Below are 26,399 nucleotides of genomic sequence, written 5' to 3' on the forward strand. Positions count from 1 at the left end.
TTTTATTAGTAATATAAAACTAAAACTAAAATAAAAATATAATACTACTTTAATATTATAAATATAATTTAATGCTAATTTAATAAAAAATATATTATTTATAACGCAAAACTAATACTTAGGCTAAAATTAATAATATTTTAATATTATAAATATAATTTAACACTAATTTAATAAAAAATATATTATTTATAATATAAAACTAATATTAAACTAAAATAATACTAGGCTTAGTAATAATATCCGCCTAAAGGTAATATTAATTTTCTTAATTAATATTCCCCTGCTAAACTAATAGCCCACTAGTAATTATATTACTTATAATTAATAATTACCCAACGCCTTAGCATTAAATAACTGTTACCTAATTATTGTCCAATAAAATTTTATTATATGATAGTCAAATCGCCGTTGGCCGGGACCCCCCGGAACCGGCATGGTGAAGCACCGTGATCTCAACCCTCAGTAACTCAATCTCCCTTTTCAAATCCTCTCCCTCACAACGCTGCGCCGCCCGAAGACCCTCGACTTCCAACCTGGCATCCTCCCGCTCAGAACAAGTCCGCCTGAGCCGCCTCATCGCCCTCACCAGCCGCCGATTCGAGTTCTTCAATCGCGTAATGACAACCTGCGTGCTCATCTTGAATGCATCCAAGGCCGCGCAGTCCTCCGGCCCAAACCCAGTAGCAGTGGCAATAGCCCTCAGCGCATCGATCTCTGACACTAGTGCTACCATCTCCCGCTCACTTGTGGCCATTGTATCCCGCAGCACGTCCTCATCAAACTTGAGCCGTGCGATTTCACTGCGTAGACCTCGGACTGTTTCCCGGAGGTCCGCGACTTCGGCGCGCGAGTGTTCTGCGCTGGATATGAGGGCTTCGGATGCGTCGGCGGGGCGGTTGGAACACCGCTGGAGTTCGAGGAGATGGGCTCGTAGTTCCGCAAGGGCTGCCTTCTCGCTGTTGACGGTGCGGACCAGGTCTTTTTGGAGATCGGCGATGGTGTGACTCGTAGACGACGCGGTGTTGGTCGTCAAGAGCGCGGGTACCGGTATCGGCGCCGATTGAGTCTGAGTCGCCGCCCGTCTCCGTTGGGTATTCTGGTCGCGCTTGACGGTGCGGTGTTGGGCGTTGGAGGTAGCTTGCGACGCTGCTGCGCGTTTGCTAGTTTCCTCGTCGTTGCGTGACTTCTTCCAGGCAGGGACTCGCTCGATGGCTGGGTCGTGTGCTGGGAGGCGGGGAAGGTGAGCCGGCCAATGCCTTAGGTGCGCTCGCACCTTTGGAGATGGTGCGTTTGAGCGTGCCGTTCTCGTTTGCAGGTCATCATCTGTCTCCATCATGTGTGCGTTGTTGACGCCACGTCGACGCGAGCTGCCGCCAATCCGGCGGCCAAAGCTTGACATTATGGCGGATATCGAGCTTGGAGATGGACGGTTGAGTCTATTTAAGAGTGCAGCTATGCGGTATTTATGTAATTTGGATTTTACTAGGCTCGTCACTACTTGGCTTGGACAAAGGCCTTTCTTATTCCGATCCTTTGGGACAATGAACCACAACGGCGACAAGCGAAGAGTAGTACAGGTCAAAGAGGTCCAGAATATGGCTCAACAGGACAAAAGAAAACATTCGCCGACCACAAAGGTGTACATGACGAATCGCACATAACAAAGGAAAATTGTACAGAACATAGAGGGACGGGCGTCATTCAGTACATACAGTTCTCCAAACAGAAGAAGAAGTTAGACAGGTTCATAATCGGTCTCCAACGCGCCTTCATATCCTCAAGTTCTGACTGCATCTCTAGAATCGCACTTGGTGCCTCAAACAGTCATCGCGCAGCTGGATAGCCTCATTAGCATAGATCTTATAGCGCAGACTCTCAGCCCCCATACTTGGGTAGACTCCAACGATGTGACGTACCTCAGATGTGGGAGTAGATAAGACTTTCTCAAAGCCACCTATACCAACCTCCAAGCTTCGTCGACAACTTGAAAAATTAACGGCGATGGTTATCCGCCACATTCTTCCGCTCTTCACATTGCTGGCAACAACCTTGTGGGGTTGAGATACGCGTCTCGATCCTGCGCTGCAGCTCGCGCTTCTGAGCTTCGAGACCGCGCACCTTCTTCTCTAGGTCCTTACGTTCCTGAAAAAGTGCCTTGAATTCACGCGTCATCTCCTTCATCTGGCGCCGCATGTAGCGGATGTGAGATTGGCGGTCGCGCGCTGTGTCAGGTGTGGATTCAGCCGGTACTTGTTCAGGAAAATGGTCGGCACCAGGGGCAGCGGGGGCGGGTTGTTCGCGAGGGGAGGAAGCCTGCGCGTGGCCGGCCGGGGCAGTCGATGCGTTAGTCTTTTTTCCGTCGGAGTTTGACATCTTGTGTTGTTCGAGTCGTTGGGTTGTAAGAGTTGAAGTTTCTCGGACACGCGTTGATGCTGGGGAGGTTGCAGATGGGAGTGGGAGAAAGCGAACTCTTCGTGGGCAGGAAGCGAGCTATTTAAGCTAGAGGCTTTACTGACTTCACCATTCACTGTGTTGGAAGCTGGGAGCAATACCGGGTGAAGAGTGAGCAATCATTCACTCTAAGTTTCCAGCGGTTGGTTATCCATTCACCCACAGAGGACAATTCACGGTGCAGGAAAACTCAGCAAAATAAAGCAGCTGCAGCCCACACCTTCACAGACACGAGTGAGACGTTCTATCTCTCAGTCTACCATATTTATCACGTACAGGTTGCTCCCAATGCCTTTATTGCTGTCTGGGTGCTTGCTTAGACTATCCGGAGAGTTAGGGTTCTGAAGGTCATCTGACTTGCACCCATCCCTTCTGCCTGCTTAATTCCCCAACGCAAAATCTTACTCCTACACTTTTTATCACACTATATCTTTGCATATCAAAGGTTATTCTTCTAGGAGTTGATTCAAGACCGGGGTTTATAAACTCATTGGATATTCGCCTCTGCAGGTACCTAGACCGCTTGTGTGGCTGGGATCTAACTCGCCGGTTCACGCGTGCTGGGCAAGCATAGCTTGTATCGCAAGCTTGATGATCCAAGGTCATCAAGCAACTGATTCAATCATAAGTCACCATATTAATACTTGAAAAAGGCACATCTTATTGATCACAACACCCTCATGCGCTGGTTGCAAGCTTATAAATTGTGCACTACCTACGCTCCATCTCACCCCTACCAGCATGAATAAACGGTTTCTCAAACAACAACAAATATAATTCAAAATTATAATAAGCAGCAACCAGGAGAGTTCTTATGATGCATAAAACAGAACGCAACACAAAAATTTCAAAAACTATCAAAACCAAACGCGGAACCCACCTTAGGTACGCACCTACCTGGCCTGATATACCACGAAAATACATGCGACCTACCTCGGTGTACAAATGATTTACTCCTCCGTCCTCCTCCTAAGCGCCCAGTACGCCCCCCGCCACCTCTTCAGCTCCCCCCTAAGCTGCTCCATCTCCAGATCCCTAGGAAGAGCACTCGCCTGGGCATTCGCGGCCCCATTACGCCTGCGGGTCTGGCTACGAACGGGGGCCGTCCGCGTGTTAGTACGGGGCTGCGGCTGCGGCTGGGGCTGAGTCGGGCTCTGCGGCACAAAGAGGTCGTTGTCGCTGCCCTCCGACTGCGCACGCGTGTCATACTCGTCGCCGGGGTGTCGGGACCGCGGGTCGAACTGCATGGACCGGCGCAGCTCAGCAACGGTCTGGGTTCGGCTGGCCGTCACGCTGCCCCTCGTCCTCGTGCGCGCCCAGACGGGGACCCGGCTCGCGTACTCGGCGCCCTGCGGGATGCGCCGCGGGCGTCGGGCAATCGCGCCGGCGCCGGTGTCGCGGGCTACCGCGTCGCGGGTGGGCGAGGGGTCGTTGGTGCGCGACCCCGTGATCGAGGCCTGTGCGGCTGGGGCGGGTGCCGTGCGTGCGGACTGGGCCCAGGCCGGGACGCGGTTGCGGGCGACCATGCTCCAGAGCGTAGGGGTGGGGGGCCGCGGGGGGATTGCGTTCGCGGAGAATGCGTCGTCGTTGCCGGGGTCTGAGGCCGGGGTGCTGACGCTGGCGGTGGTGGGTGTTTCTCCGGCTGGTTCGGGCTCGACGCTATTTCCCGCGGTTGCTTGGTCGTTGTGTGGACCTGGGGTGTCGATCACGGGGATGGGCTCGCCGGCTGGGATTGCGCCGGACATGGTTGCTTCCTGCTGGGTTGGCTCGATGGGGCCGTCTTCGGTCAGATCCATGGGCTCTTCGCGGGTGTCGCCTGTGGTCAAGTCGATGACTTTGGATGGGGACTCATCAAGGGTCAGGTCGATTGGGGCGCAGTTGCAAGCGCCCTGCTGGGGGGTAAGGTTATGAGACATTGTCAGTTTCTGTGAGCTAGAAATTTTGAATAACTTAACAGGAACTGCTTAGCTTGAAGCTGTAGGTTATGTTGATGTCAATCGGATGATTGCGTTGCTCTGATTGCTGGTGATGGTTCTCTCGAGGCCGTGGACTCGGGACTATTTATGCTGGTTTCGGAGCTTTGTGCCTTCGTGTCTTCGTCCTGTCAGGTCTTTCATTTCTTTGAAGATACAATCAAAGAATGGATTGGACCTCATTTTTTCTTCAAGGTCTGTTTGTTCGCATCCTGATCCCTTCGCATTGTTGGTGATAAAGAAGCTTTGTTGCGGTACAAAGCATTCTATCAACTCCAGGGGCTGCTTCCAGGTTTCAGCTTAGCTTTCTGAATGAAATCGGAAACATTATTTGTTTCACCTTAACCTTTTTGAAAGCGACATTCAGCTTTCTGCCATAGTTGAATGAGATGAACAAAGGGGGCATGCGGAGCAGACCTCGAAGATGGATCTCGCCGGGGCCGGCCATGAGAGCGAAGAAAGGATCATGCAGTGTCGCTTCGGCTGGCTGCAGTTGGCCAGATGCTTCTTTGATGAAAATCAGCTTCGGGCTTGGTTAGGTACACAATGCTGCGGTTGAAAGGGCAGTACAGCTATGGTAGGTTCCCTAAGGCTGCGTCCAGCCATCTTAGCGACTTTTGGAGTTGCTTGTTCATCCATTGCCTGTTCCGCAGGTTCGAGCTAGTCTTCTAAGCTCAATCATCAATTGCGTGTTCCTTGAGGATCGTATCCGATATCCATGGCTAGCTGAGAGTGGGTCCTGAGTATAGAGGGCTGCGTCAAAGGCATGATTTTCTTGTATATACACATTACCGACCGATGAAATGGATAGAGCATCCCCGCTTGTAGTTTCCACGGGCCATGGTTGGATCTGCCGTTCCCAACGGAATACTCGTTCGCCAGACGGGACTCTACTTTGCCCCATTCCGATATCTTCCCCTTTCGAGAGTAGCTCACAAACGGCCTCACTGCATCCAGGTACCTTCGACTGCGAGGTAGGCTTGTCGAACCAATCAACAAGGTGGTTTACCCTTTTGTCGCTTGCAGCTCCTACCATAGGTACCCTTATGTTCAGGACGCCGAAGGTGCGTTCAAAGTGCAAGGGAATTCGACTAGCAGCCAAAGAGGGCTGGCTTTCTAACCAGTTTTACAACTGAGGGCGAATGCCTTTCAAAGTCTTTCAAACCGTGGGCTCTGCAGTCCCTCGACGAACCCGGTCGACCCTTCGCAGTCTGTGCCAGAGCGGTATTGCGTCCCAAGCCAAAGGCCTCGTGGTATCTCACATGGGGACGATCGTGGAATGCATTTCCAGCTCTTTCTTTCCTAGACGGGTAGCAGGCCGGTGAGGTGTACGAGATATCTCAGGGCGTCTTTCTGGTTTGGCCGTTTGATAGAGTTCACGATATATGTTTGCTCAAGACGCAAGATGCAGAGAGTGATCGGACCGAAAACTTCCCCAGCCACAAGATCGCGTATGGACCTCCGTCTATCTGAACTCAAGTTTAGGTAGGATGCCGGGACCGGAGAAGTCATTTGGCATACGTGGCTCTGGCGCGTTGAAAGGGATATGATTATGGCTCCGCCGATTTCCAGGCTTTGCATACGGTAAGTGGACTCATTCGGATACCTACTCTACTATCCTTAAACTCGAGATTAGTAGCATTATTTCGAAGATGGACCGCATTATCGTAGTAACCATAGACCGACAACGCCAAACGCCTGACATAAGAAAAACGACAGAAAAGACACGAGAGCGACAAGAAAAGGAGATAACTAAGAAGAAAGAAAAAGCAACCAAAGAAATGATCCCACATAACGAAACCCAAACATAGAAAACACATTCGAAAGACATGGTGATTCTCACTCCAACCTTTGTCGAGGTATCCCGATCCCCAGCACCAAAGCAAAAGAACACCTCCGACCTCTGACAAAGATTCTCAAACACACGATAGCAAAGAAGGCCTCTCTAAATCCCTCCCTGCCCCCGGGCTCTATCCATCAAAAGACGCTGCACGATCCCCTCCTCCTGAACACGCCGCTGCGCATCCAACTCCTCCTCCGCGATCTCCAGCCCAACACCCTGCCCCTTGATCGAATCCAGGTACCGGATCTGGGCTCCAAAGGCCTCCCACCCCGCAGCCACAGGCAAGGCCGCGATCTCCCTGAAGCGCGCGATCTGAGCCAGGTAGGCGCGGCGCGCCATGGTCGCCTCTCGATTCCGCAGGGCGTAGAAGCTACGATTCATATCGTGCATGAACAGCGCGTCGTCCAGCCTTTCGGTCAGCTCCTCGATTTGCCGACGCAGGTTCGTGATCATGGCGTTCGGGGGCAGAGGCTGCGCATACTCGGAAAAGGCCAGTTCCCTTGCCAGTCGGTTCCGCTCGCGTGTAACTTCCGCGAGGCGTTGGACGAGTTTGCGCATGTTCGCTGGGGTGACGTGCAGCGCGAGTTGGAGCTCGAAGTCCAGGTCTTGGTTTTCGATCTTGAGGTCGCTGAGTGTTTTTGCGTGCTCGGCGTCTGTCAGGGCGAGCTTGGCCTTGAGGACCTTGGCATAGGCGCGGAGCTTGTCTGGCGAGTTGAGCGCGAGGATCTGGTACTCGGCCGTGGCTGCTGCGAGGCGCTGGCGGAGGAGGGTGATGTTGGCGTCAGCTATGGTCGAGGTCGAGGGAGGGATGGTCGACGGCGCGGGGAGATGGCTATGTTTGTTAGCGATCTTGGAAGACTGAATGTCGGCGAGAACACTACCTATTGCTGGCATTGCCTGCGGACGCATCCAAGTTGGTATGGACGGCTTGGAGCGGAGATGGGTGGAAGGGTGCGTGGGCGGACGGGGCCCCGTGGGGGATGCGGGGGTCCTGGCTGCCCTGTTGATTGTTCATGGCGATTGAGAGGATCAGGTTGACTGGATATGGTACAAGAAGACAGGATTTGAATGTGGTGCGAAATGCAAGTGTTGGGAGTTAAACGTTGGTGGATGAACTGGAAAGGTGATGAGAAGAGGAAGTGAAAAGACAAACTGGACTGACAAGGGAACGGAAGTTGAGGGGATGCAGAAATTGACCCAAGCCCAGGGAAGATCAAGGTATTTATAATTTTCCTTCTGGCTGATTATGTAGTCGATGGGATCGTGCTGTGGTGAATGAGGATTCACTTCCAGGTAAAGGCGAGGAAACAGGACAGTGAGTCCAGTCTGTCTGCCAGCCTCATGCCCTTCTATTTACTCCCACCTTGACCAAAAGGCTTTTCTACGCTGGAAATACTGTCTGTGTATTGTGGGAAGTAATTCCACATTTACTAATTGGATCAAGCTCTGTTTAGAGGTACATACCTAATGGTGGATAATATCTGTTTCTTAGGAACACAGTACATAACCACCAATACTTCCAGAAACATACCAAACAAGTACATCTTGTAGAAAAAGAAGAAAGAAGTAGATGGCTATTGTCACCATCTGGCTGCATACATAAGAAATAAACACGTTCAAAATGTCCTCCAAGCTCATACCATAGTTCTTTCCAATCTGACTTCAAAACCTCGCTGTCATCACTCAGCCTTCCAGTGGATCACTCGGCCGCTGCTTCAACTTCCAGGTTATTTGACTCCTCAGGCGTAGCTTCATTCTGACCGTTCTGAGCCTCACCATCGTTCCCCTCGGCCTCATCAACGGCATCCGCTATCGTAATTCCAGCACGGATCGGCTCCGGTCTCGACCCCACGACCACTTTGCCCCGAATCGAACTGATTTTCTGCTTCTTGCGATTGACCCGTCCAAGCCGGCGCCAGGACCCCTTGACATATGTGGGAGCGCCATCCCGATTCTTTCGGAAATGGCCGCGCGTCCAGAGCCCTTCTTCTGAGTGGAACTGGCCGGGTTGTTCTGTGGTGGTCGTGGGAGTAGGATCTGCCTCGGACTCAGTGTCGTTATCGTCGTTAGCTGAGATCGGGCTTGATGAAGGGTTGGGATCCCCAGAGGGTCCGGGGGCGTCGGTGTTGGCCACTTCGTCACCTCCCGCCGGGCTTGGGACTGTGTTGACATTGTCTTCCATTTCGAACCCATCTCCATCTTCATTTTCATCCATGTCCACTCCATCGCCTTCCTGAACCTCCATCTCAGCCATCTCAGCCATCTCCTTCTGCACCTTCAACGCAAGCAACCGATTCAAATGCTCCAAGTTCTCCGTATGCGCCCGCAGCGCCTTCTCCCGCTCACCCTGCGGCAACTCCACAGCGCGACTAAGCTGCGCAACCTGCTTTCTCACGGCGTCGAGTCTCTCCGCCGCACGCTTGTTGACATTCCGATGAAACAGGATGCGGCGATCGAGTCTGCGGTTCTGCTTTTTCTCGACGCGCAGAAGCCGGCGCAGCTCAGCCTGGGTTTTCTTCCCGTCTGCTATGTCCGAGCGCAGCGCCTTGATCGTGTTGTCCAGGTCGGTTGTTGTGCGTGCTATCTCCGCTTCTTTGCGCGTGAGGTCGCCGTGCAGCTCGACTACTTTGCGACGGCTGCAGGTCATTATTTTTATGATGGTTTCGTGCAGCGTGGAGATTTGGGCTTGGAGCGTTGCGCGCTCGGTTTCGGGCATAGTTGGTGCTGGAGCTGGAGCTGGACCTGGACCTGGACCTGGAACTGGGGCTCGAGGTGCAGGTGCAGGTGCAGGAGCAAGGCGTCGGAGTGGTGTAGGTCGGAAAGGTCCTGATCGAGGGAGCTGGTGCGCCGGGGCGCCTTGTTGCTGGACGGGACTGGGTCGAAGCCCACCTGGTATTCCTCGTGGAGATGGTTGAGGTTGAGGTCGAGGTCCGCGGTGCGCCGGGGAGACCAGGTGCTGAACTCGGCTGCCTCGCACGTTTGGGTTTGGGTTTGGGTTCGCGGTGCTAAGCTGGCCTGATATTCCCTGTGAAGCTTGTGCAACTGCAGGTGTCACAATTCCCTGCAAAGGCGCCGTTGTCTGCAGCCGATTCTCAACAGGGTTCATTGCAGGCCGCGCCTGGGCTCGAACTTGTGCGATCTGCAGATAGTTCTCGATGACTGCGAGTTTATTGCGCACCCAGGCATCCGAAGTGGTTGGCAGTCCGTGGGCTCCAGGTTGGTTCGGCTGCGGGCGCATCATTCTAGCCCCCGACAGCTGGTAAGCTTCCATCCAGCGTTCGCGGACTTCGATTGGAAGACGTTGTTGTCCCGCGTTTGGCATGAGGGTATTGACGGGCGCATCGGCATTGAAGTACACAGCTGGTTGGCGGATTTGAGGATGAGGCTCGGGGATCATGGCGAGAGTGCCTGGGCCAGCTCCATTGTTTGCGCGTTTGGACTGTGCGTTTTGGGGGTTTGGCAAGTCGACACCATCATCGTTTGTCAGATTGATGACAGTGTTCTCGTGGGTTTTCTTGTTTGGATCCATGGTTGACGATTGGCTAAAGGGCTTTTTGTGTACGATGTTGACGTACAATTCTTTTTAGTCTTTGGATAGGTTGTAGGTATGGGATAGGTATGAGAGAGATGAGGTAGTTGTGGGATGGAAGAAGGAGAGAGAGGTCTGAACTGGAGATTTATGTTGCATTCTCTGCAGTTCAGGAGTGCTGAGGGGGTGAAGGGGAGCTTGTGTTCACCATCTCATTCACCACGACGGGTGTATATCTTCGTCTGCGGGGGTGAAGTGAACATTCACTGTATGGGCTGTCTGGCCAGTCGCTCCAGCTATGGTATGGGCCTCTGTCAACTCTCATTCTTTAGATCTGCTTGCTAAATTCCCTTGTCTGGGAATTTAGCTCCCAGGAGCACCTACCTACTGTTGGGCCTACAGATTATGGTACTATACTACACTATGAGGAAAGAATCTATAAACCCTTTGGGTACGATCAGGAAGAAATCAAGCTTAATTTGTTGATCCAAAGTTATTATCCAAGGCTTCAAGCGCCAGGCACCCTCTTCCGAGGAAAGAGCACTACCTAGATAGCGTAACACAAATCCAAAAGACCTGTTTCCTTGTATCCAATCTCAAAATATGCTGATAGCTATGTACGCTCTCCTCCTCCCTTCTACCGCCGCCGTCGTTCCTCGTAAGCTCACTCTCAATGCATTCGTGCATTCAGGTTGTTCCAGTTGCCCGGCTGGTGCGAAGTGAGACAAGGCAAATATCCACCGTCGTCTCGTCATTCCTCGCAGCTGCCTGCAGACCTCGCGGGTTCTATCTCCCTAGCCTGTATTGCGCTGCTAGTGTGCCTCGCTCTCATCTCAATCCTGCTGGGCAGTCTTGATTTTGCGGCGAGGACGCCAGAATCCAGGGATGTCAACGATCTCGCCGCTGGACAGTTTTCTGAGATGGCCTGGGACGTAAACCATCTCCTGCGACGGCTCCTCTGCAGTGTCGGACCCCATATCGACGTCTTTATCTGAGGCTGCGGCTGTTTTGGCGTCGGGGTCCGTCTTCAAGTCTGCCGCCCCAGCTGCATCGACCTCGGTTTGAACTTGAGCCAAACCGTTCATATCCTGCTCATTTCTTTTTCCGTTGAACGCGACTTCTTCCTGGCTTCCCATCTGCTTCCTCGCCTCCTCCAACCTCTTCTCCCACTTCGCATCCATCGACCTATTCACGCCCTGCAGGTGGTTCACATGCGCCTGAAGCGCCTTCTCCCTCAACTCCTCAGGAACCCCATTGACCTTGACCCACTGCGCGATCTCAGCCTTCAACGCCGCGTTCTCGCGCGTCAGTTTATCATTCGCCGCTGCGGACCGCGTGAGACTCGCGCGGAGGGTGCCGATCATGTTTCGCTCGGACACCGGCATCCCCTTGTGCCAGAGCTTGGATCTCCTCCAGGCCGAGAGCTTCTTTCGGAGCTCGCAGACTTCCTTCTGTAGCTCGAGTACTTCGGCCGCGTGTTGGGATTGCAGTCTCTCGAGTTGGGCCTCGAGGGTCTGGATGTAGGTTTCCATCTGTGCCGGCTCTTGTTTGGGGTCTTCGCCGCGCTCCCAGTTGTCCTCGGGCTTTATGAATTTGTAGTTTTCCTGCTCATATTGCCGCGAAGTGGTTGGTTCGTGCATGCGTGTCTGAGCGTTCTCCCCGCGTGCTCCTCCCAGATCCTTCAATTTCGAATCCGGTATCTTGACTTCGCCGTCGCCGTCGGTGTGGCAGTTCGCAAGAGAGAAACCAGGTTGATTGGTAGCGGGGACGGTGAATGCGCGTGGGCGCGGAGTGGCATGCTCAAGGACGGGGCTTGGAGTGGGAAACTCGGATCGAAAGGTGGAGAGATCGCGATTCGAGCTCGCGTTGTAAGGTTCCATTGTCGGCAGGATCGCTGCTGCAGGCGCTGAGTTGCGTAGTGGAGGGGTCTCGAATTCGTGACTGCGCTGCAGTGGGTACCGTGGGATGGTAGATGGGTGCTGGCCAGCGCCAAGGGGTCAGCTTGGATTTTCAAAATCCCATAATGAGGAAGGGGCACGTAGACAGAGTCAACTTACATGAACAAGGTAAGGCCGTGCGGCTCCTGAGTCCAGCTCAAGGTCGACGAAGAGATACTGAGATGCTCCTGTGTTGCGCCCGGCTAGACAAGACTCCAGCGGGTGTGGGGGAAGGTAAGCGTAGGGAAGGTTGCTGAGGTTGGAGAACGTTTCAAGAAACGGCTGAACTCTGAGGTCGTTCGAGGGGGGCTCCATTCTCGCATTCACTGTTGTCCTGCCCGTCTTATTCGGGGTGAAGGCATCGGTGAATCCGCAGCCCATCATTGACTCGGTTTGAGGACTCGCGCAAAGGACAGAGCCGAACTCGCAGCCCGCGTATGGCAGTTTGAGGCTGCTCATGGGTGTAATGATTTGACTTGGACGGCGCAGCTCTCTTTACTCAGAGTCCGGTGGCCTTTGCGGTGGTCTTGTGTTGTTGTGTTGGCCAAGTCACCCTTTCTGTTTGAGGTCGAAGGGGAAGTCGAGGCCTGAAGGTAAGGTGATCGCAATGATTATCGATTCTGTCGCGTTCTGCCATGGTTTTCTCATGGCTCGACTTTCTCAAGGCGCTTCGGGTGTGGTGGTTGTTTGCCGGCAAACGCACGAGGCTGGGAGTCGTCACTCGCACTTTGAAAGTCTCAAACTCACCCATCTCAACGCACCTTTTTACGCATCAGATGGTTCAATCCCAGGTCCATCATACCCAACTTCGCATCTACAGTAATTTATCGCCCACTGGTCTCTTCTTAAAGTCTACGTCTCGATCCCTACGCACTTGAACAGAGAATGCATAACTAACACAATTTGATTCAACTAAAAGAATTCGATTCAACTAGACCAGAAACCCAAAGAACACAAAAGCGACAGGATAGTCCACGATCTCAGACTTTCAATCGACCTTTCAACCAAACCGAACCTTCCTCTCCAACTCCTCATTCCGCCTGCGCAACTCCTGAATCTCCGCCTCCGCCCGCGAATTGTTCTCCCAGAGCCTATGCGTCAGCGACTGAATCTCCCTCTGCGACGCCTCATTGTTGCTCGACATCTGCTGCCTCATGTGGTTAATGTACCCGGTGGCCTGGATGTTGTTCAGCTGCACCCTGCGCTGGAGCTGCTTGATGCGCGCGTTCGCGGCCTCTAGCTCAGCGCGTGACTGCGCCTGTGCTCGAGCCTGTGCCTGCGGCTGCGCCTGCGCCTGCGAGCGTTGCGGCCCCAGCGACTGCCCGTTTCCACGCCAGTGCCCTGCGATCTCGACGGTGCCGCCGTTTGGGATGCGGCGGTTGTAACCGGGAATGTAGGTGCCGGCCTGGCTGAGCGGGGGTGACTGGTTCGGTCGTGCTGCGCCTTGGAACGGGCTGGATTGGGCGGGATGGTAGCCGCGGGCCTGGGAGGGGGGATAACGGGGCGCGCCCATTGGGGGCCCCATCATGCTGGGGTTCTGGCGGTGGAAGTGGCCGTTTGCGAGGCAGGATTGAGTGGCGGGTTTTCTGCACACGGGGCACTGGGGGGTGCGAAATGGCTGCATGTTGCTGTTGGAGTGGAAAGGACGTAGGGGAATGGTGCTTCCTGTATGGTGGAAAGATCAGGGTGGAGGCTCGTAGGAACTGGAGCTGTGCCTGAGGTTCTCTGATGGTGGGAGATGGGTTCGATAGAGAGGACTCAGGGGAGGTTATATATGTTTCCAGAACAATACTAAGAGCTTGACGACGTGTGCCAAATGCCCTTATCTTCTTTGCGTTCTCCGCCATCTTCTTTGTGCTGGACAGCGGGCTTTGTCAAAGTTGAAAGACCTTGGTGTCTATGTGGAGTGCTCAGGATTGTGCACAAAGAGCTGGCCTGTCCACTGTCCCTGAAGGAATCCGTCTTTGCTTTTATCAATGCGTCGTCTTTGCCCATATACTTTAGCCAAAGGTTATGTCAAAGCAGTAATCAACAAAAGCCAAGTGGCGTGGGCAGATCAAAGGTGTGCAAAGCTACGCAGACAAGCTGTAGAATCTAATAAAGAGATCGCAGGTCAATATAGTTGTGACAATAGGGATGCTTTGAAAGGAGAGCTCTGTTCACGGCCATGGTCAGTAGAAACTCAACGAGCTGATATGAAATCCATTGATTGGGGCATTGCCCATTGCTTGGATTCTTCATCCTCTGCTCCTCGTCAAGGTCAAGGTTAGAGCGCTTCAACCGCAGGGTGATTGGCACTCTTTGAATTGAACTTGTCTAACTGGTCTGTTCTTGCATTCGGACCCAGTACTAAGTATTTTCTGCGCGCTTGCGACCGGTTAAACGGGGTCGGCGAGAAACTCACATCCTCCAGTTCCATCCTGGGGCAGTATTAGTTAACTACAAAGAACTGGACAAACAGCAAAGAAAGACATTACTCCCGTGGAGGCCGAATCGCGTTCAACACCTACTTAAGCCCAACGTATTTTTCCTTCCAGCGCGACATCGTATCCTACCTCCATCTCTCCAGCCCTTGGCTTTGGAAACGCTCTGTATTCTCCTTATCCTTAGGCCAAACCTCGTGCCTTGGCATTGCTCGCTATCCAGGACACGAAGATGGGAAGTTTGCGTCGCGTGCTTGGAGGACGTTGAAGGGATAGAGGGGCGTATGGTCAAGGCCAGACTGTCATCGGACATAGAGTATGAATGAGGCGGGCTTGAAACATGTTGGAGAAGCATATGGCCATGGCCTAAGGCGTGAGTCAGCATCAGGGCAAGGTAAGTGAAGTAGAAAGCAGGGAGACCATAGAAGGGTATTGTGGGAACGTAAAGAAGAGAGGCTGAGCCTGGTCAACATCACGCCAATCATGGCCAGTACCTCGGTGCGGAGGAGGTTCATGGTGAGATTGACTCAGGGAAAGACTGCGAAGAGAGCATGCGGCTTTTCGGCACCGGGGATATGCCATGCGTCTTCAATTTCAAGGCGCTGGTACGGGCAAGCCCGCTTCCCCAACTTCGTCTATGAAGGCTGTATGTTTGTCGCGGAGGAACCTTTTGTCGATGTCGATTGCGCGCAGGTTACCATAGTAACACTGTTTGAGAGGGACACAGGAGGGAGACAGGCCATACCACCCACAGCACCGGCGAGGACCTCTCAACAGCTCTCTGAACCGATTCCCCCTCACTGAAAAAACTGGACAAAGAGAACTTGACAGAGGAAGTGCGCTCGGATCCCGTACAAAGGCGGTATTTCTTTCGTGTCGTCGTCGCCACCAGGTGGTCTTCCAAGAAGGTGTCGCAAGTTTTAAACAACCGACTCTTGTCCTGCTTCTGATAAACTTAGTGCTCCATGGCATGATTTTTGCCGAGGACGCATAATTCCTGTTGCTCAACCTCGTCCCGTTGCGCTGGCGACGATGTCGATGAGGTGGCGGCGGACTGCTTTGGTGTCCATCTCGGCCATGTCCGAATTGCCGATAAACCGCCGAAGAAGCTGGCAAGTTGAAATCTCGCGTGATTCGCAATAGGCAAGCGGGTAGGTGCAAGTGCGCGAATTTGGGGAGTTGAGGTCCGCGGAGCTCTGAACAGTGAGGCAGACGGAGTGTTACGACTCGACCTGGAGGACATGGCCAGGATACCGTAGGCGATTTTCCATCGAACAACTACGAAGTGCGAAACCACGGGCAACAAAAAGAAACAGGTGATATTCGCTATGGGCGCTTGAAATACTCTGACAAAGGGGGATAAAGAAAGCTAGGACAAAGACGAAGGCAAGCCAGACAACTAGATAGCCTCGGTGCTGGCATGGACATGTTTCAGGATGCGGATGATCAGGTCGCCCAGCTGCTCCATATGGCCCGGAATGAGTGTATTCCAGGGCCCATATGTCCGCATGCGCAGGTACGACTCGGCCGTTATTCGTCCGGACTGCAAGTATTGGATATAGTCAGCCCCGATATTGGCCATGGTCAGCCAGACTTGATGCTGGTCCTGGGATATCAGAAGGCGACTAGGTAAGAGATGCATGTCAGTCACATAACAGAAAACAGCCAGGGCGGAGATCAATGACTTACTGGCCGCGGAAGACCGGGAGCTCGCCTGGGCAGTTTAACCACCAGGCAGCCAGTTCTGACCCTTCTTGCATCGCGATCTTGGCTTTGCCTTTGGAACGTAGACGGGCCTTGGCATCGAAGATGCCCAGGAGGAGCTGGCGGGCTTTGGTCCGTATACCGCCGGCCGTGATGGCAGTGTAGCTTGTATTGTCAAACTGCGCGGTGAAGGTGGTCTTGCTGAATGTGGACTGGATTCCCTTCACGCCAGCCAGGCTCCCGAGTTCCTTCAGGAGCAAGATGAGTGCTGCTTTTGGCGGAAGGTCCGGGAGCCTGGCACCATCATCCTCGTAGATCGACCCAATGTCGGAAAGCGACCCGCGCTCATTCTCGTTGTCGCTGTCAGTGAGGTATCCTTCCGCAACTGCTGATGGCGCCGCCTTGCTGTCCTTTCCTCGTCTGCAAAGAGACGACCAGCGCGACTCCTTCTTGGCCTTGGCCGGCTCGTCGATTTCAACGCTCCGCAGCATTGTGTTACTACCCTTGAGCACCACATCCTCCTGTACTTCTCTCACGCCTCGAAACCCACCCGTCAACTCGCGACTAGCATCATCCACGGACTTTGCCTCTCGCAGTAGTTCGAGATATCCCCGCCAGTCCGCTGCCTGTTCACTCTTCAGGACTTCGGACGCGTCCCGAAATCCATCCAGGCCAAACTCCTCCAGGTCAGAAATGAACCTCTCCCGGGTCAAAAACTGACGGTGGATGATACGGAGGAGAAGGTATTGTTTTCCGTTGATCCCTGAGCGCGAGGCTAACGAGCCTTCGTCCACGTCCTGAAGGCTGTGGGTGGTGAGCTCTGCCACGCGCAAGAGATGCTTCAATTGCGAGAGGCGATGCGGGATTATAGAACCAGGCACTTTGAGCGGCGCGGGATCGATTATGGTTTCATCCGGGTTCGACATGGTGGTGGCTTGAGGGTCTGCAAGGTGGGAGTGGAAAGTGGTGATTCCGGTCACGGTCCAAACAGGGAATTCTGTGCCTCGTCAGCCTCTGTGTTTTAGCGATAATTCTGAAAGGCTTCAGGTGGGGTTGGGGTTTAGGGCTCCTGCGTTGAGGGGTTTTCCAGGAGCAGGCATTGAGCACAAATGATGGAGTCCATTCTGCGCCGATTGGGAAAGCAGTCTACTCGGCCGGAGCCGGAGGGTTCTTGGAGGACCCTCGTCTACATGGAGTCAGTGCCCGGATGAACACTCGCGATATACATCAGCCAATGTTGAGCTTCAAGCTTGTAAACAACCCAGCCAGGAGGGGGGTACTAGGGTAACACCAGATACCTCGAGATACACTCTACAGCGGATCTGCATCGTCTTCATCTATTTCCTTTGTCATTGATTGTTTCATTAGATTATTAGAGCCTGAAATTCCCTGAAAAGTGAAAAAGAAACCACAAAAGATGAGAGACAGTGGAATCTGTAACTTGAAACAAGATCTGTCCACTTTATGCCGCCTGTTCTCGCGGATCCTCCCCAACGGTCTCTAGTTCTGGTTCCTGCGCTGCCTGGCCTTGCTGCTCATCTGCATTCGCACCCTCGCTGCCGCTCCAACTTGCTCCCCTACGACGTCCGCTGCTGCCACTGCTGCTGCCGCTGCCGCTGCCACTTGTCCCCCTACGACGTCCGCTGCCTCTTCCACTGCTGCTGCTACTCCCACTCTTAGATCCATAACCTGAGTCATATGGGCTAGTCGTTTGCTTTGGGCCAAGGATAGGTTCACCAGGCGGAAATAAACGGGACTCGAGGTCTTCAAATGGAGGTAGCGGGATGAAGGATCCAGACTGTCGACCCTCAGCTTCATACGGGGGTTGAAAGGCCTCAGACTTTGCAGATGACCAGCTCGTTGTCAAGATGGACTGCCGTTGGCGGATGGGAAGGGGCACGTTCTCCTTATTATCGAGGCCAAATTGCAACCCCTTTGTGTCGCCCACTGGAATACTCCCCATCCAGGAAAGGAAGATTGGAAAGTTCAAGTCACGTTTTTGCTGCGTGCTAAAGTCCTGCAGGAGACTCTTGGCTATCACGAGGCCCTTGTCAGACATGTAGGCATAAAGAATGCGCGCTTGGTACCGGTTGAAGCAAGACACAGCAATGATCTAGCAAATATCAACGTTAGCAAGTGACATGAGAAATGCACGGAGCATAAGTTGGACATACTGGAATAGTAGTGTAGGCGCGCAGGCGATTGCTTATGAGACGGGAAAGCATGACCCCAATGATGGTTAAGATCTCGGTACGCAAGAGCATGGCCGTCGGCTCTCCAGAATGTGACATCGTAAAGACCGCGTGCGGCAAATTAGCGTCACCTTGGTGCCATGCGTTGCCGATTTCCATCGATGCCGGTTTCAGCGGGTTGACACTGGATACCCAGAATTCGTCGCGGAGGAAGTGGTTGTTGATATCACTACAGCAGGCCGCCAAATTAGTATCCAAAGCCAGAAACAGGGGAAAGCAATCACGAGGCGGAAGTTCGCATATACCATTCAATCCAATTGTGGTGGTCAGCGATAGACCCCTCAAGCCCAGCGCGCTTGTACACGTCAAAGGCAGCGTAAAAGTCAGGACAGAAAAGCTCGGCAATGTCGGTCCGGTTGAGATCGGCTGCGATCCTTTTGAATGTTGCCTGCTCACTCTCATAATCTTCCTGGGTAAATGGTTCCGAAGGGTCAACAGGGTGGGCGCGCATGAACTCTTGTTTCAACGGCTCGAAAAACACCATGGCGTGCGCTGCGGATGTGGGGAGGGGTTCCGACAGGTCGAGGACTTCGAGGGTTATTCCGCTGCTCTCATCAGTTGGGTCGAGTGCGATGGCGTGTCTTTGTTTGTGTTTGTCGAAGAGGGCCAGCAGGTGTTTGCGAGCAACCAGGCGGGCTTCCTTGACGTCTGTCTCGGCTTCCTTCATGTCGTTCTCGGTTGGGGGGTTTTCTTTGGTACTAATGGTAAGCGCTCTTCTTAAAGAGCCTTTGATGTCGTAGTCTCGGATGCCTCTGAGGCTCTTGAACCGGGAGGAAGCCATGGTGGCGGTCGGTGGGAGGAGAAGGGGGAGGGGGGTGTGTTGCGTAAGGTTGACGGAGGAGGATTCCGCGAGAAGTGAGTCAGTCGCTTAGCAACACCACCGAGTCTCATGAACGTACGAGAGCAGCTTCTTGCCTGATTGTCTCCTACAGACTCGTTCACTCTCTTTCACAATCTCCAGCCTTGTTCTTCAAAGACTCATTCATTCCCCTTTCCGATCTCCAGGCTTTCCTTTCTCCCTGAACGCCTCATTCAGTCTTCCTTTCTCTGCAATTCTTCCTTTCTCTTTACGAGACTCATTCATTCCCTTTCTTGATATCCAGAACCAGCTTGGTTCCACGGAATGGCACACAGGACGGCAAAGAACGTGGACAAACACAATGACGGCCTTGTTCTCCTGCCCTTTGACCTCGACCAAAGAAGGAAGCCAGCGAGGTAATGGATTGATTGAACACGAAGCCTAATGAGATACAAAGCCCCGTCACTTTCATTCTATGCAGCGCAGACATAAAAGCCCTCGGGGCACTCGACTTTTCCGGCCTTCCATTCCCCCAAACACAACGAACCCAACCAAGTCAAAATATCACCAGATTACCACGCAACCCATCTCCAACCATCGCTTCCTCAAGCCAAGCAGCAATGAATCAAGTCACCACCGGCCGCTTGTTCCTCCTGTTCATCCAACGCCTAGCCGTCCTCGAGGGAGTCCTCGCCACTCTCATGAACAAATACATCATGCAATCCTTCCTGAGCTTCTTCCCGCAGGTATCGGAAGATAGTCCCAAGGACAGGGATACAGCTGACGCTGACCGCACAGCAGACGACTGGTTCGATCTTTGCGAACCGGAACCCATCTCCGACGAGCCCGAATCAGCATCCACGTTTGCTGACAGCTTCTTAGACGGAGACCGCCTAGAGCGTCTCATGGAGATCGACGACGTCGACGAGATCTGGTACGAATCAAAGACCCACGTGCGCTTCGTCTCGGAGCCGCCTCGAACGTTTGAATCAAAGAGCCACGTGCAGCTCGTCTCGGAGCCGCCACGCTCGGAGCCTTCCCTCGCCGCGCCAAACAAACCACTGCCCGCATTGCCAGTGGCGCCTCAATCGACGGCCCAGCGCCAGGCAGCCATGCCTTTCCAGCCACGGAACCTCAGCATGTTCGACTCTGTATTTCGCAAGCGATCGCTCTCATGGCATCAGGCCAACGGCTACATGGCCCCTCCAAAGCTAGCACCGATCACCTGGGAAACCTCAGTAGACGATGAAGTGTGCATTGAAGGCAGGGGGCCGTTCTGGGAAGGTAAGGGCATCAACTCCAATATCCAGGGGTACAAAAATAGCCAAGCCGAGAGCGCTGCACTTCTGGACCCTCCCGCAATCAAGGAAAGGAGTGCAGCCTGGGAGGCAGAACTCAAACTATTCAGTAAGTCACATGAGACCAGGCATGCGGATGACGAGATCACACTGCTTGAGAAGAAGCTTAAATGGGCTGAAGCTGAGGCTGAGATGTACCGCGACCATGTTAAAAACGCTGACCTGGATGTCAAGGACATGGAGGAGCAGTTGCAGCAGGAACACACCGATCTGTTGGCTTGCCGCGAGCGTATCGCGCGACTCGAGAAGAAGGTCAAACGCGTCGAAGCTGAGGCTGACATGTACTACGACCAGGTTATCACCGCTGACCAGGATCTCAAGCACATGAAGGAGCAGTTGCAGCAGGAACACATCGACCTGTCAGCTTGCCGCGAACGTATCGAGTACTTTGAGATAGTGCAGGGGCAGTGGAAGAAAGACCACGCCGAGCTGATGGAAGCCCGGGTGGATATGAAGCAGCTCAAGCGGGATCTGTGGGTGAGTAACGAGCGCATCGCGAACTTTGAAGAACGGAGCCAGCAGCGGAAGAAAGATTACGCTGAGCTCAAGGAATTCAGGCAGCATATCCAGGACCTCGAAGAGGAAAACCGGGAACTGCGAACTTGTCACGACCGTATTGCGATCATTGAAGACTTGCAAGACGAGTGGAAGAAGGATTGCGCCGAACTGTCAGTTTCCCGCGAGCGCATTGCGGACTTCGAAAAGCGTCAAGAGCAGTGGGTACAAGACCACGCTGAGCTAGAAAAGGCCCGTGAGTATATCAAGGAGCTCGAAGCAAAGGCGACTGGGTCCAAGTGCTTGGAAAAGCGCAAGTTCCAGCTTGAGATTCCCCCGCGCACCGCACGATCCAAGTTTAACGACAAAGATTATGCCCGGCGGCGGGGTTCGTATGATGAGTTCTGGGCGATCCAGCAACCACGTTGATTGATTTTGTTGTTTTTGATATTTTAATTCTAGAATGCATTGATTTTGTTTGAGAGGCTTTCCAGTGCCATAGGTAGACCGTAAGAAGTAGGAGCTAGTTGTTGCATTAAGGTGGACATAAGAGTAGTATCTTTTAAGAGGACACAACGTCAGGCGAAAGAGATTGTCACGTTGGAAGGCTGGTGACCGAGGAGAAAGTGTATCAGATCAATCGTCATCCTCATCCGGATCATACAGGTCGAGATCCAGCGTTGCCTTTGGCTTAGGCTGCACCGGCGCCATTCCCATCCCACTCGCCGCCGCAGAGCCCGCATGAGCAGCCGCCTTGGCCGCCTCGTTGACCCGTACCGTCTCCTCCCCAACCGGCGGCGGCGCTACAGGCTCCGCCATTCCAACGCCTTCCGCCTCCCGAATAAGCCGCTCAACCTCCTGATCCGGATCAAACCCAGGCCTCCCCTCCGCCGCCGCAAGCTGTATCTGTCCCATGAGCCCAAGCCGGATCCTGTCTTCCATCGGATACGGCAGCATATACACCTGCCGCGTCATGTTCGCCGACTCATCCAGCCACGATGTAGCGTCCTTTGTGACGGCGGCCACAGGCTCCGCGGGGGTTCCGTCCTGGTTTCCATTGACATTTGTCCCCGTCATTTCCGTGTCCTGTCCTGCTATTGCGCGATTCCCCTTTGCCATTCCCGCCGCGGCATCGGCCGCTGCCTCGTGATTGTATTTGCTTATCCGACGGGCGAAATCAAGGAGGAGTTTGTAGTCAACTTCCTTGCGTTTCCGTTGCGGCGCGGTTTCCTGCGCGTCCATGTCGTGGTCCAGCTCGTCGGAGTCGTAGTCGGACTCGCTGTCGGTATTGTCACCACCGCATGTTTCCTGGATGTCCTTTTCGTAGCGTACGACCAGGCGAACAATATCCTTCACCCTCTCTTCTAGACTTTGGGCTTCGGCGCGTAATTGTAGGATCCGTGCGTAGTTGTTCTGGTGTTGCTTGAGCGTGTCGATCGTGGTCGTGAGGGAGTCGTCGGCGGTCAGGAGGTCTTTGGCTGCGGCGGGTGCGTTTGACGCGGTGGGGGAGGTTGTTAGGCTTGTGACGAGGGCGTTGAGTCTGCTTTCAAAAGTGGAGAGCGCGGTCTGGAATTCGGCGTTCATTTTGGGAATCAGTAGCGGAGAAGGTCAAGGGCGGTTCGTGGAAATTGACAGATATTCAATGAGAGGCAATGTAACAGAGCAAGGACTGTCGGCTGCAGGGTTATGAGGAAAGGGTCAGCTTGTCGGTTCGTTGTAGGGGGAAATGGATAGAAGAAACCTTGGAGAAGCTCTTCGGGCGGTGATGGAGCTATCAGCACGTGATCTTATCCCACAGTTGACGCCTGAGGCTCGCTTCCCCGCGTTTGATAACGAGGCTCTCACGGGCTTTTGCCGACAACCTTGCCTATGATGTCTTCATCCACTTGTGACTTTGACTCTGTCATTCTAATCATGTCTGTCGGAGCGTAGTATACTGCTTGCCCTATTATAGCCCTTGCTTATTAGCTTAGTTAGCCATACCAAGTATAGCTTTACTATTATAGCCTAGCTAAATATAATTTTTAAGCTTTTATTTTTAAAAGGTTATAAGCCCTAGGTAGCTCCTTTTATTAAAATATTATATTTATTTATATATAACTACTTTTTTATTACTACCTTTTTTTAAAATTTATTTACTTTAAATATTTATTAAATTAAAAATATTTTTATATAATATTAGGATTTTTAGCTACCTAGTATAAATTTTTTAATTACTTATTTTATATAACTTTTATATTATTTTTACATGTTAAGGCCGTGTAAAAATTTACTTATAATATAGCTAATATTATTATTATTATTTTTAATTTTTATAAAGTTATTACACGACTTAATAGTTAAGAAAACTATTATTTATAGTATAAATTTTTTAAAATTATACTTTAATTTAAACTACCTTATTTTTAGCTTATTATTATTAAAAAAGTTTTTTTTTCTTGCAAGTATTTGCTAGAGCAAGCTATTATTATTATAAAATATATTAATAAAAATAATATAGCTTAAAATTAAGTTATTAAGCTTATTATTAAAAACTAAATTAATATTTAAATTTTTAAAATATTAAAATAAAAGTAAAGTAAGGGCGCTAAACATAGTATAACTTTTTTTTATTATTATTTTTATAATTAATACTTTATATATAATATATAAATTAAATTTTTAGCTTTTAAAGTACTATTTAAGCTTTTTACTACCTATAAAAGCTATATAATTTATTTAATACTAGTTTTTTTTTAAAGAGCTAGTAAACGCTTAACATAATAAGGTATATTAATTAATAATTAAAATAGTTTCTTATAAAGTTTAGGAATATTATTACTAAGCTAATAATTATTTAAACTTTTAATTAATAGGCTATATAGTATTTTTTTATTATAGTAATTTTTAACTTATATAATATATAGCCTTTTATTACTTAGCTATATATAATATTTTATTAAAGTATTAATAATATTTATTTACTTTTTTTATAGTTTAAACTTAATTAAATATAAATATTTAAAATTACTTAATATATTATTAATGCTACTAGCTGCTTTAGTTATAATAACTTTATTTTTATTAAGAATTATAGTACTATATAATGTATATATTACTAGTTATATAGTAGTTATTTTTTCTTTACCTATGTTAAAAATTTAGTAAACGCCTAATTAAAAAATAAAGGTAACTTTAAAGGCACTAGTACTAGCGCCTATTAAGACCGCGGCAGTAAATCTAAATATTATAAAAAAAAAAGGTAAAAAAGGCCATGGCGCCTTTGCCTTTATAAATATTATATAAATAAAAAATATTATTATTAGTACTTTATAATAGTTAGCTTAGGGATTAACTTAAGGTCCCTTATTAATACCTTTACTTAATACTTTGCAGGCCTTTCTAGGTGCTAATATAATTAATATTAATTTTAACTTTATATACGCGAACTCCATGTTTATATAATTATTAAATTTTAATATTAATAAGCTAGATCTTTATATTAAATTAACTTATATAAATATTAAACTAGCTATTAATAATAGTTAGATACTTAACTCTAGCGCCTTTTATTATATAATATACTTTAAGCATAACTTTATATTATTTAAATATACTAAAGTTCTGGTTAAAATAATTAATAATAATAAGTTTTTTATTAAAGGCTATAATAATATTATATTAGGTGTTACTAATAAGTTTAGTACGCAATAAATTAGGAATTTTTTATTAAAGAATATTTAGTACACGCCTAGCTTAATTTATAATTTATTATTAATTAAATAGCTTATAAATAATAATATTTATATAATATTTAATATTAACACTATTATTAAACTTATATAATATAGATTTTTAGTTATATACACCACCTTGCTTAAATCTTATTATTATTTTTATTTAAATATTAATATTTTTTTAAGGTAATTACCACGCTTGTAAATGCCTTTATACTTAGTTAAAGTATAATTTTACTTAAGGGTTTAATAATAATTAAAATAAAGGTTTTTAATAAGGTAATCCCTATATATTTAGCTTATTAATAGGCTGCCCACGCATTTAAAAAAAAGATTAAAAAATTTTTTTAGCATGTTATTAGCCTTAAACTATATAAAAACCTACTAATTAAATAATATAAGTTATATATTATTAGTAAAAAAATAGCACTTTTCTTAGTAAAGTAAAATCTAACTAGAAATCTTAGTTACTAGCTAGGTAATATTATATATATAAATATTTATAGGCCTATATTAATACATGGGTAAATAAGTACCTTATACTTTATTATATTTATTAATAAGGCCTTTTAGTTTTACTAGATATTTATTATAAAAAAAAAAAAAATTTTTAAAAAATTTCTTTAACTCCGCAACTAGCTATAAATATAACTAAAGTTAAAAATAAAATATATTTACTATAATAATACTTTAAAATATTAATTACTTAAGTTATACTATAAAAACTATAGTATTATTTTTAATTTAGCACTAAAATATTACTTAATACTAAACCTAATTATTAAGGTAAAAAATTATTATATTATTAAACTAGTTATATTTATTATAATAAAAAATTAACTTTTAAAGTTTTTTTAGGATTACCTAGTTTTTACTATTATTTATATTTATAATTATTTTTATTATAAAATTATTAGTAAAACACCTTATAAAGCGCTTAATAAAATATAACCTAATATTTTTTATTAGCGCGTGTTAAAATATAAATACTTTTACCTTATTTTTAAAAAAATATATAAAATAAAGATTAATTCTTACATGGCCAAGGGCCGCTTTATTAAATACTTTAAAAATTTATATAAAGTTTATAATCTTAAATTAAAGTAGGTTATTATTATCTATAATATTATTTTTAAAAAGTTAAGTACTTTTTTCCCGCTATTTATTAATAAATATAATTTAAATACTTTACACTTTATTACTAGTAAAGTAAATAAAAAAAATTATATTTTTAAAAGTAAAAATATACACTACTAGGCTTTAAAACTTTACTAAATTTTTATAAAAATATTTTTATTTTTTATAACCCTATTTCTTAACCTTTTAAGATAAATTTAGGATGGGAAGAACTATTTTAAAAAAACCTTTTTAATAATATTACTTATAACCTAAAGTGGCTTTAAAAATACTAACTAACTAGTATTCTCCCTTTAATACCTATACTAAATTTTTTAATTTAGGGGTTATATAATATAAAGCCTTAATATTATTTTACTTTAAATCCCCCCCTTTTTTTTAAAAGAAAAATATAAGCATAATTAATAAAATTTATAATAGCCTAGTAAAATATACCCGCGCTTTAAGGGCTAATACTTATTATTTTTTACCTTTAAAAAGTAAAATATACTACTTAAATTATTTAAAAAAGCTAGGTTAAATTATAAAAAAGTATTTTAAATTAATAAATATAAATAAACTTTTTTTTATATATAATCCTAACCTTTTTTTAAATTATCTTACATGGTTTCTTATAAATTATAAATTTACCCTTAATAACTTTATTAATAATATTATTTTTATAGTAAACTTTAGTAAGCTAAATAAATAAAACTCCGCTTTTAAAACCCTAAATAATACTAGCTATAAGCTAAAAATATATATAAATATAATTTTTTATTTAAAGGTAAATAAATAAT

The 26,399-nt window shown here is 48.3% G+C and overlaps 11 protein-coding genes across 11 annotated transcripts; 1 reads left to right on the forward strand and 10 right to left on the reverse strand.

Moving 5' to 3' along the window:
- Window positions 1-400: 400 nt before the first annotated feature.
- Window positions 401-1,402, reverse strand: DSM5745_09418 (uncharacterized protein; the record flags this gene model as incomplete). The annotated part of the gene is made up of 1 exon (XM_026751434.1): window positions 401-1,402. The coding sequence occupies one exon, from the start codon at window positions 1,400-1,402 to the stop codon at window positions 401-403; it is 1,002 nt and encodes a 333-aa protein (XP_026599782.1).
- Window positions 1,403-1,995: 593 nt separating this feature from the next.
- DSM5745_09419 (uncharacterized protein) lies at window positions 1,996-2,376 on the reverse strand (the record flags this gene model as incomplete). The annotated part of the gene is made up of 1 exon (XM_026751435.1): window positions 1,996-2,376. The coding sequence occupies one exon, from the start codon at window positions 2,374-2,376 to the stop codon at window positions 1,996-1,998; it is 381 nt and encodes a 126-aa protein (XP_026599783.1).
- A 1,028-nt stretch (window positions 2,377-3,404) lies between these two features.
- Window positions 3,405-4,370, reverse strand: DSM5745_09420 (uncharacterized protein; the record flags this gene model as incomplete). Its single annotated transcript, XM_026751436.1, has 1 exon — window positions 3,405-4,370. The coding sequence occupies one exon, from the start codon at window positions 4,368-4,370 to the stop codon at window positions 3,405-3,407; it is 966 nt and encodes a 321-aa protein (XP_026599784.1).
- A 2,002-nt stretch (window positions 4,371-6,372) lies between these two features.
- Window positions 6,373-7,285, reverse strand: DSM5745_09421 (uncharacterized protein; the record flags this gene model as incomplete). Its single annotated transcript, XM_026751437.1, has 2 exons — window positions 6,373-7,102; window positions 7,152-7,285. 2 exons carry the CDS (start codon window positions 7,283-7,285, stop codon window positions 6,373-6,375), a joined length of 864 nt encoding a protein of 287 aa, XP_026599785.1.
- Window positions 7,286-7,969: 684 nt separating this feature from the next.
- DSM5745_09422 (uncharacterized protein) lies at window positions 7,970-9,799 on the reverse strand (the record flags this gene model as incomplete). Its single annotated transcript, XM_026751438.1, has 1 exon — window positions 7,970-9,799. One exon carries the CDS (start codon window positions 9,797-9,799, stop codon window positions 7,970-7,972), a length of 1,830 nt encoding a protein of 609 aa, XP_026599786.1.
- An 833-nt stretch (window positions 9,800-10,632) lies between these two features.
- On the reverse strand, window positions 10,633-12,195 carry DSM5745_09423 (uncharacterized protein; the record flags this gene model as incomplete). Its single annotated transcript, XM_026751439.1, has 2 exons — window positions 10,633-11,778; window positions 11,857-12,195. 2 exons carry the CDS (start codon window positions 12,193-12,195, stop codon window positions 10,633-10,635), a joined length of 1,485 nt encoding a protein of 494 aa, XP_026599787.1.
- A 541-nt stretch (window positions 12,196-12,736) lies between these two features.
- Window positions 12,737-13,360, reverse strand: DSM5745_09424 (uncharacterized protein; the record flags this gene model as incomplete). The annotated part of the gene is made up of 1 exon (XM_026751440.1): window positions 12,737-13,360. The coding sequence occupies one exon, from the start codon at window positions 13,358-13,360 to the stop codon at window positions 12,737-12,739; it is 624 nt and encodes a 207-aa protein (XP_026599788.1).
- A 1,754-nt stretch (window positions 13,361-15,114) lies between these two features.
- DSM5745_09425 (uncharacterized protein) lies at window positions 15,115-16,789 on the reverse strand (the record flags this gene model as incomplete). Its single annotated transcript, XM_026751441.1, has 2 exons — window positions 15,115-15,505; window positions 15,849-16,789. 2 exons carry the CDS (start codon window positions 16,787-16,789, stop codon window positions 15,115-15,117), a joined length of 1,332 nt encoding a protein of 443 aa, XP_026599789.1.
- A 536-nt stretch (window positions 16,790-17,325) lies between these two features.
- Window positions 17,326-18,896, reverse strand: DSM5745_09426 (uncharacterized protein; the record flags this gene model as incomplete). The annotated part of the gene is made up of 3 exons (XM_026751442.1): window positions 17,326-17,976; window positions 18,038-18,284; window positions 18,340-18,896. The coding sequence occupies 3 exons, from the start codon at window positions 18,894-18,896 to the stop codon at window positions 17,326-17,328; spliced, it is 1,455 nt and encodes a 484-aa protein (XP_026599790.1).
- Window positions 18,897-19,534: 638 nt separating this feature from the next.
- On the forward strand, window positions 19,535-21,196 carry DSM5745_09427 (uncharacterized protein; the record flags this gene model as incomplete). Its single annotated transcript, XM_026751443.1, has 1 exon — window positions 19,535-21,196. One exon carries the CDS (start codon window positions 19,535-19,537, stop codon window positions 21,194-21,196), a length of 1,662 nt encoding a protein of 553 aa, XP_026599791.1.
- Window positions 21,197-21,403: 207 nt separating this feature from the next.
- On the reverse strand, window positions 21,404-22,351 carry DSM5745_09428 (uncharacterized protein; the record flags this gene model as incomplete). Its single annotated transcript, XM_026751444.1, has 1 exon — window positions 21,404-22,351. The coding sequence occupies one exon, from the start codon at window positions 22,349-22,351 to the stop codon at window positions 21,404-21,406; it is 948 nt and encodes a 315-aa protein (XP_026599792.1).
- Between the last annotated feature and the right edge of the window lie 4,048 nt (window positions 22,352-26,399).

The sequence above is a fragment of the Aspergillus mulundensis genome (assembly GCF_003369625.1).
Source record: "Aspergillus mulundensis strain DSM 5745 chromosome Unknown scaffold_12, whole genome shotgun sequence".
Lineage (NCBI taxonomy): Eukaryota > Fungi > Ascomycota > Eurotiomycetes > Eurotiales > Aspergillaceae > Aspergillus > Aspergillus mulundensis.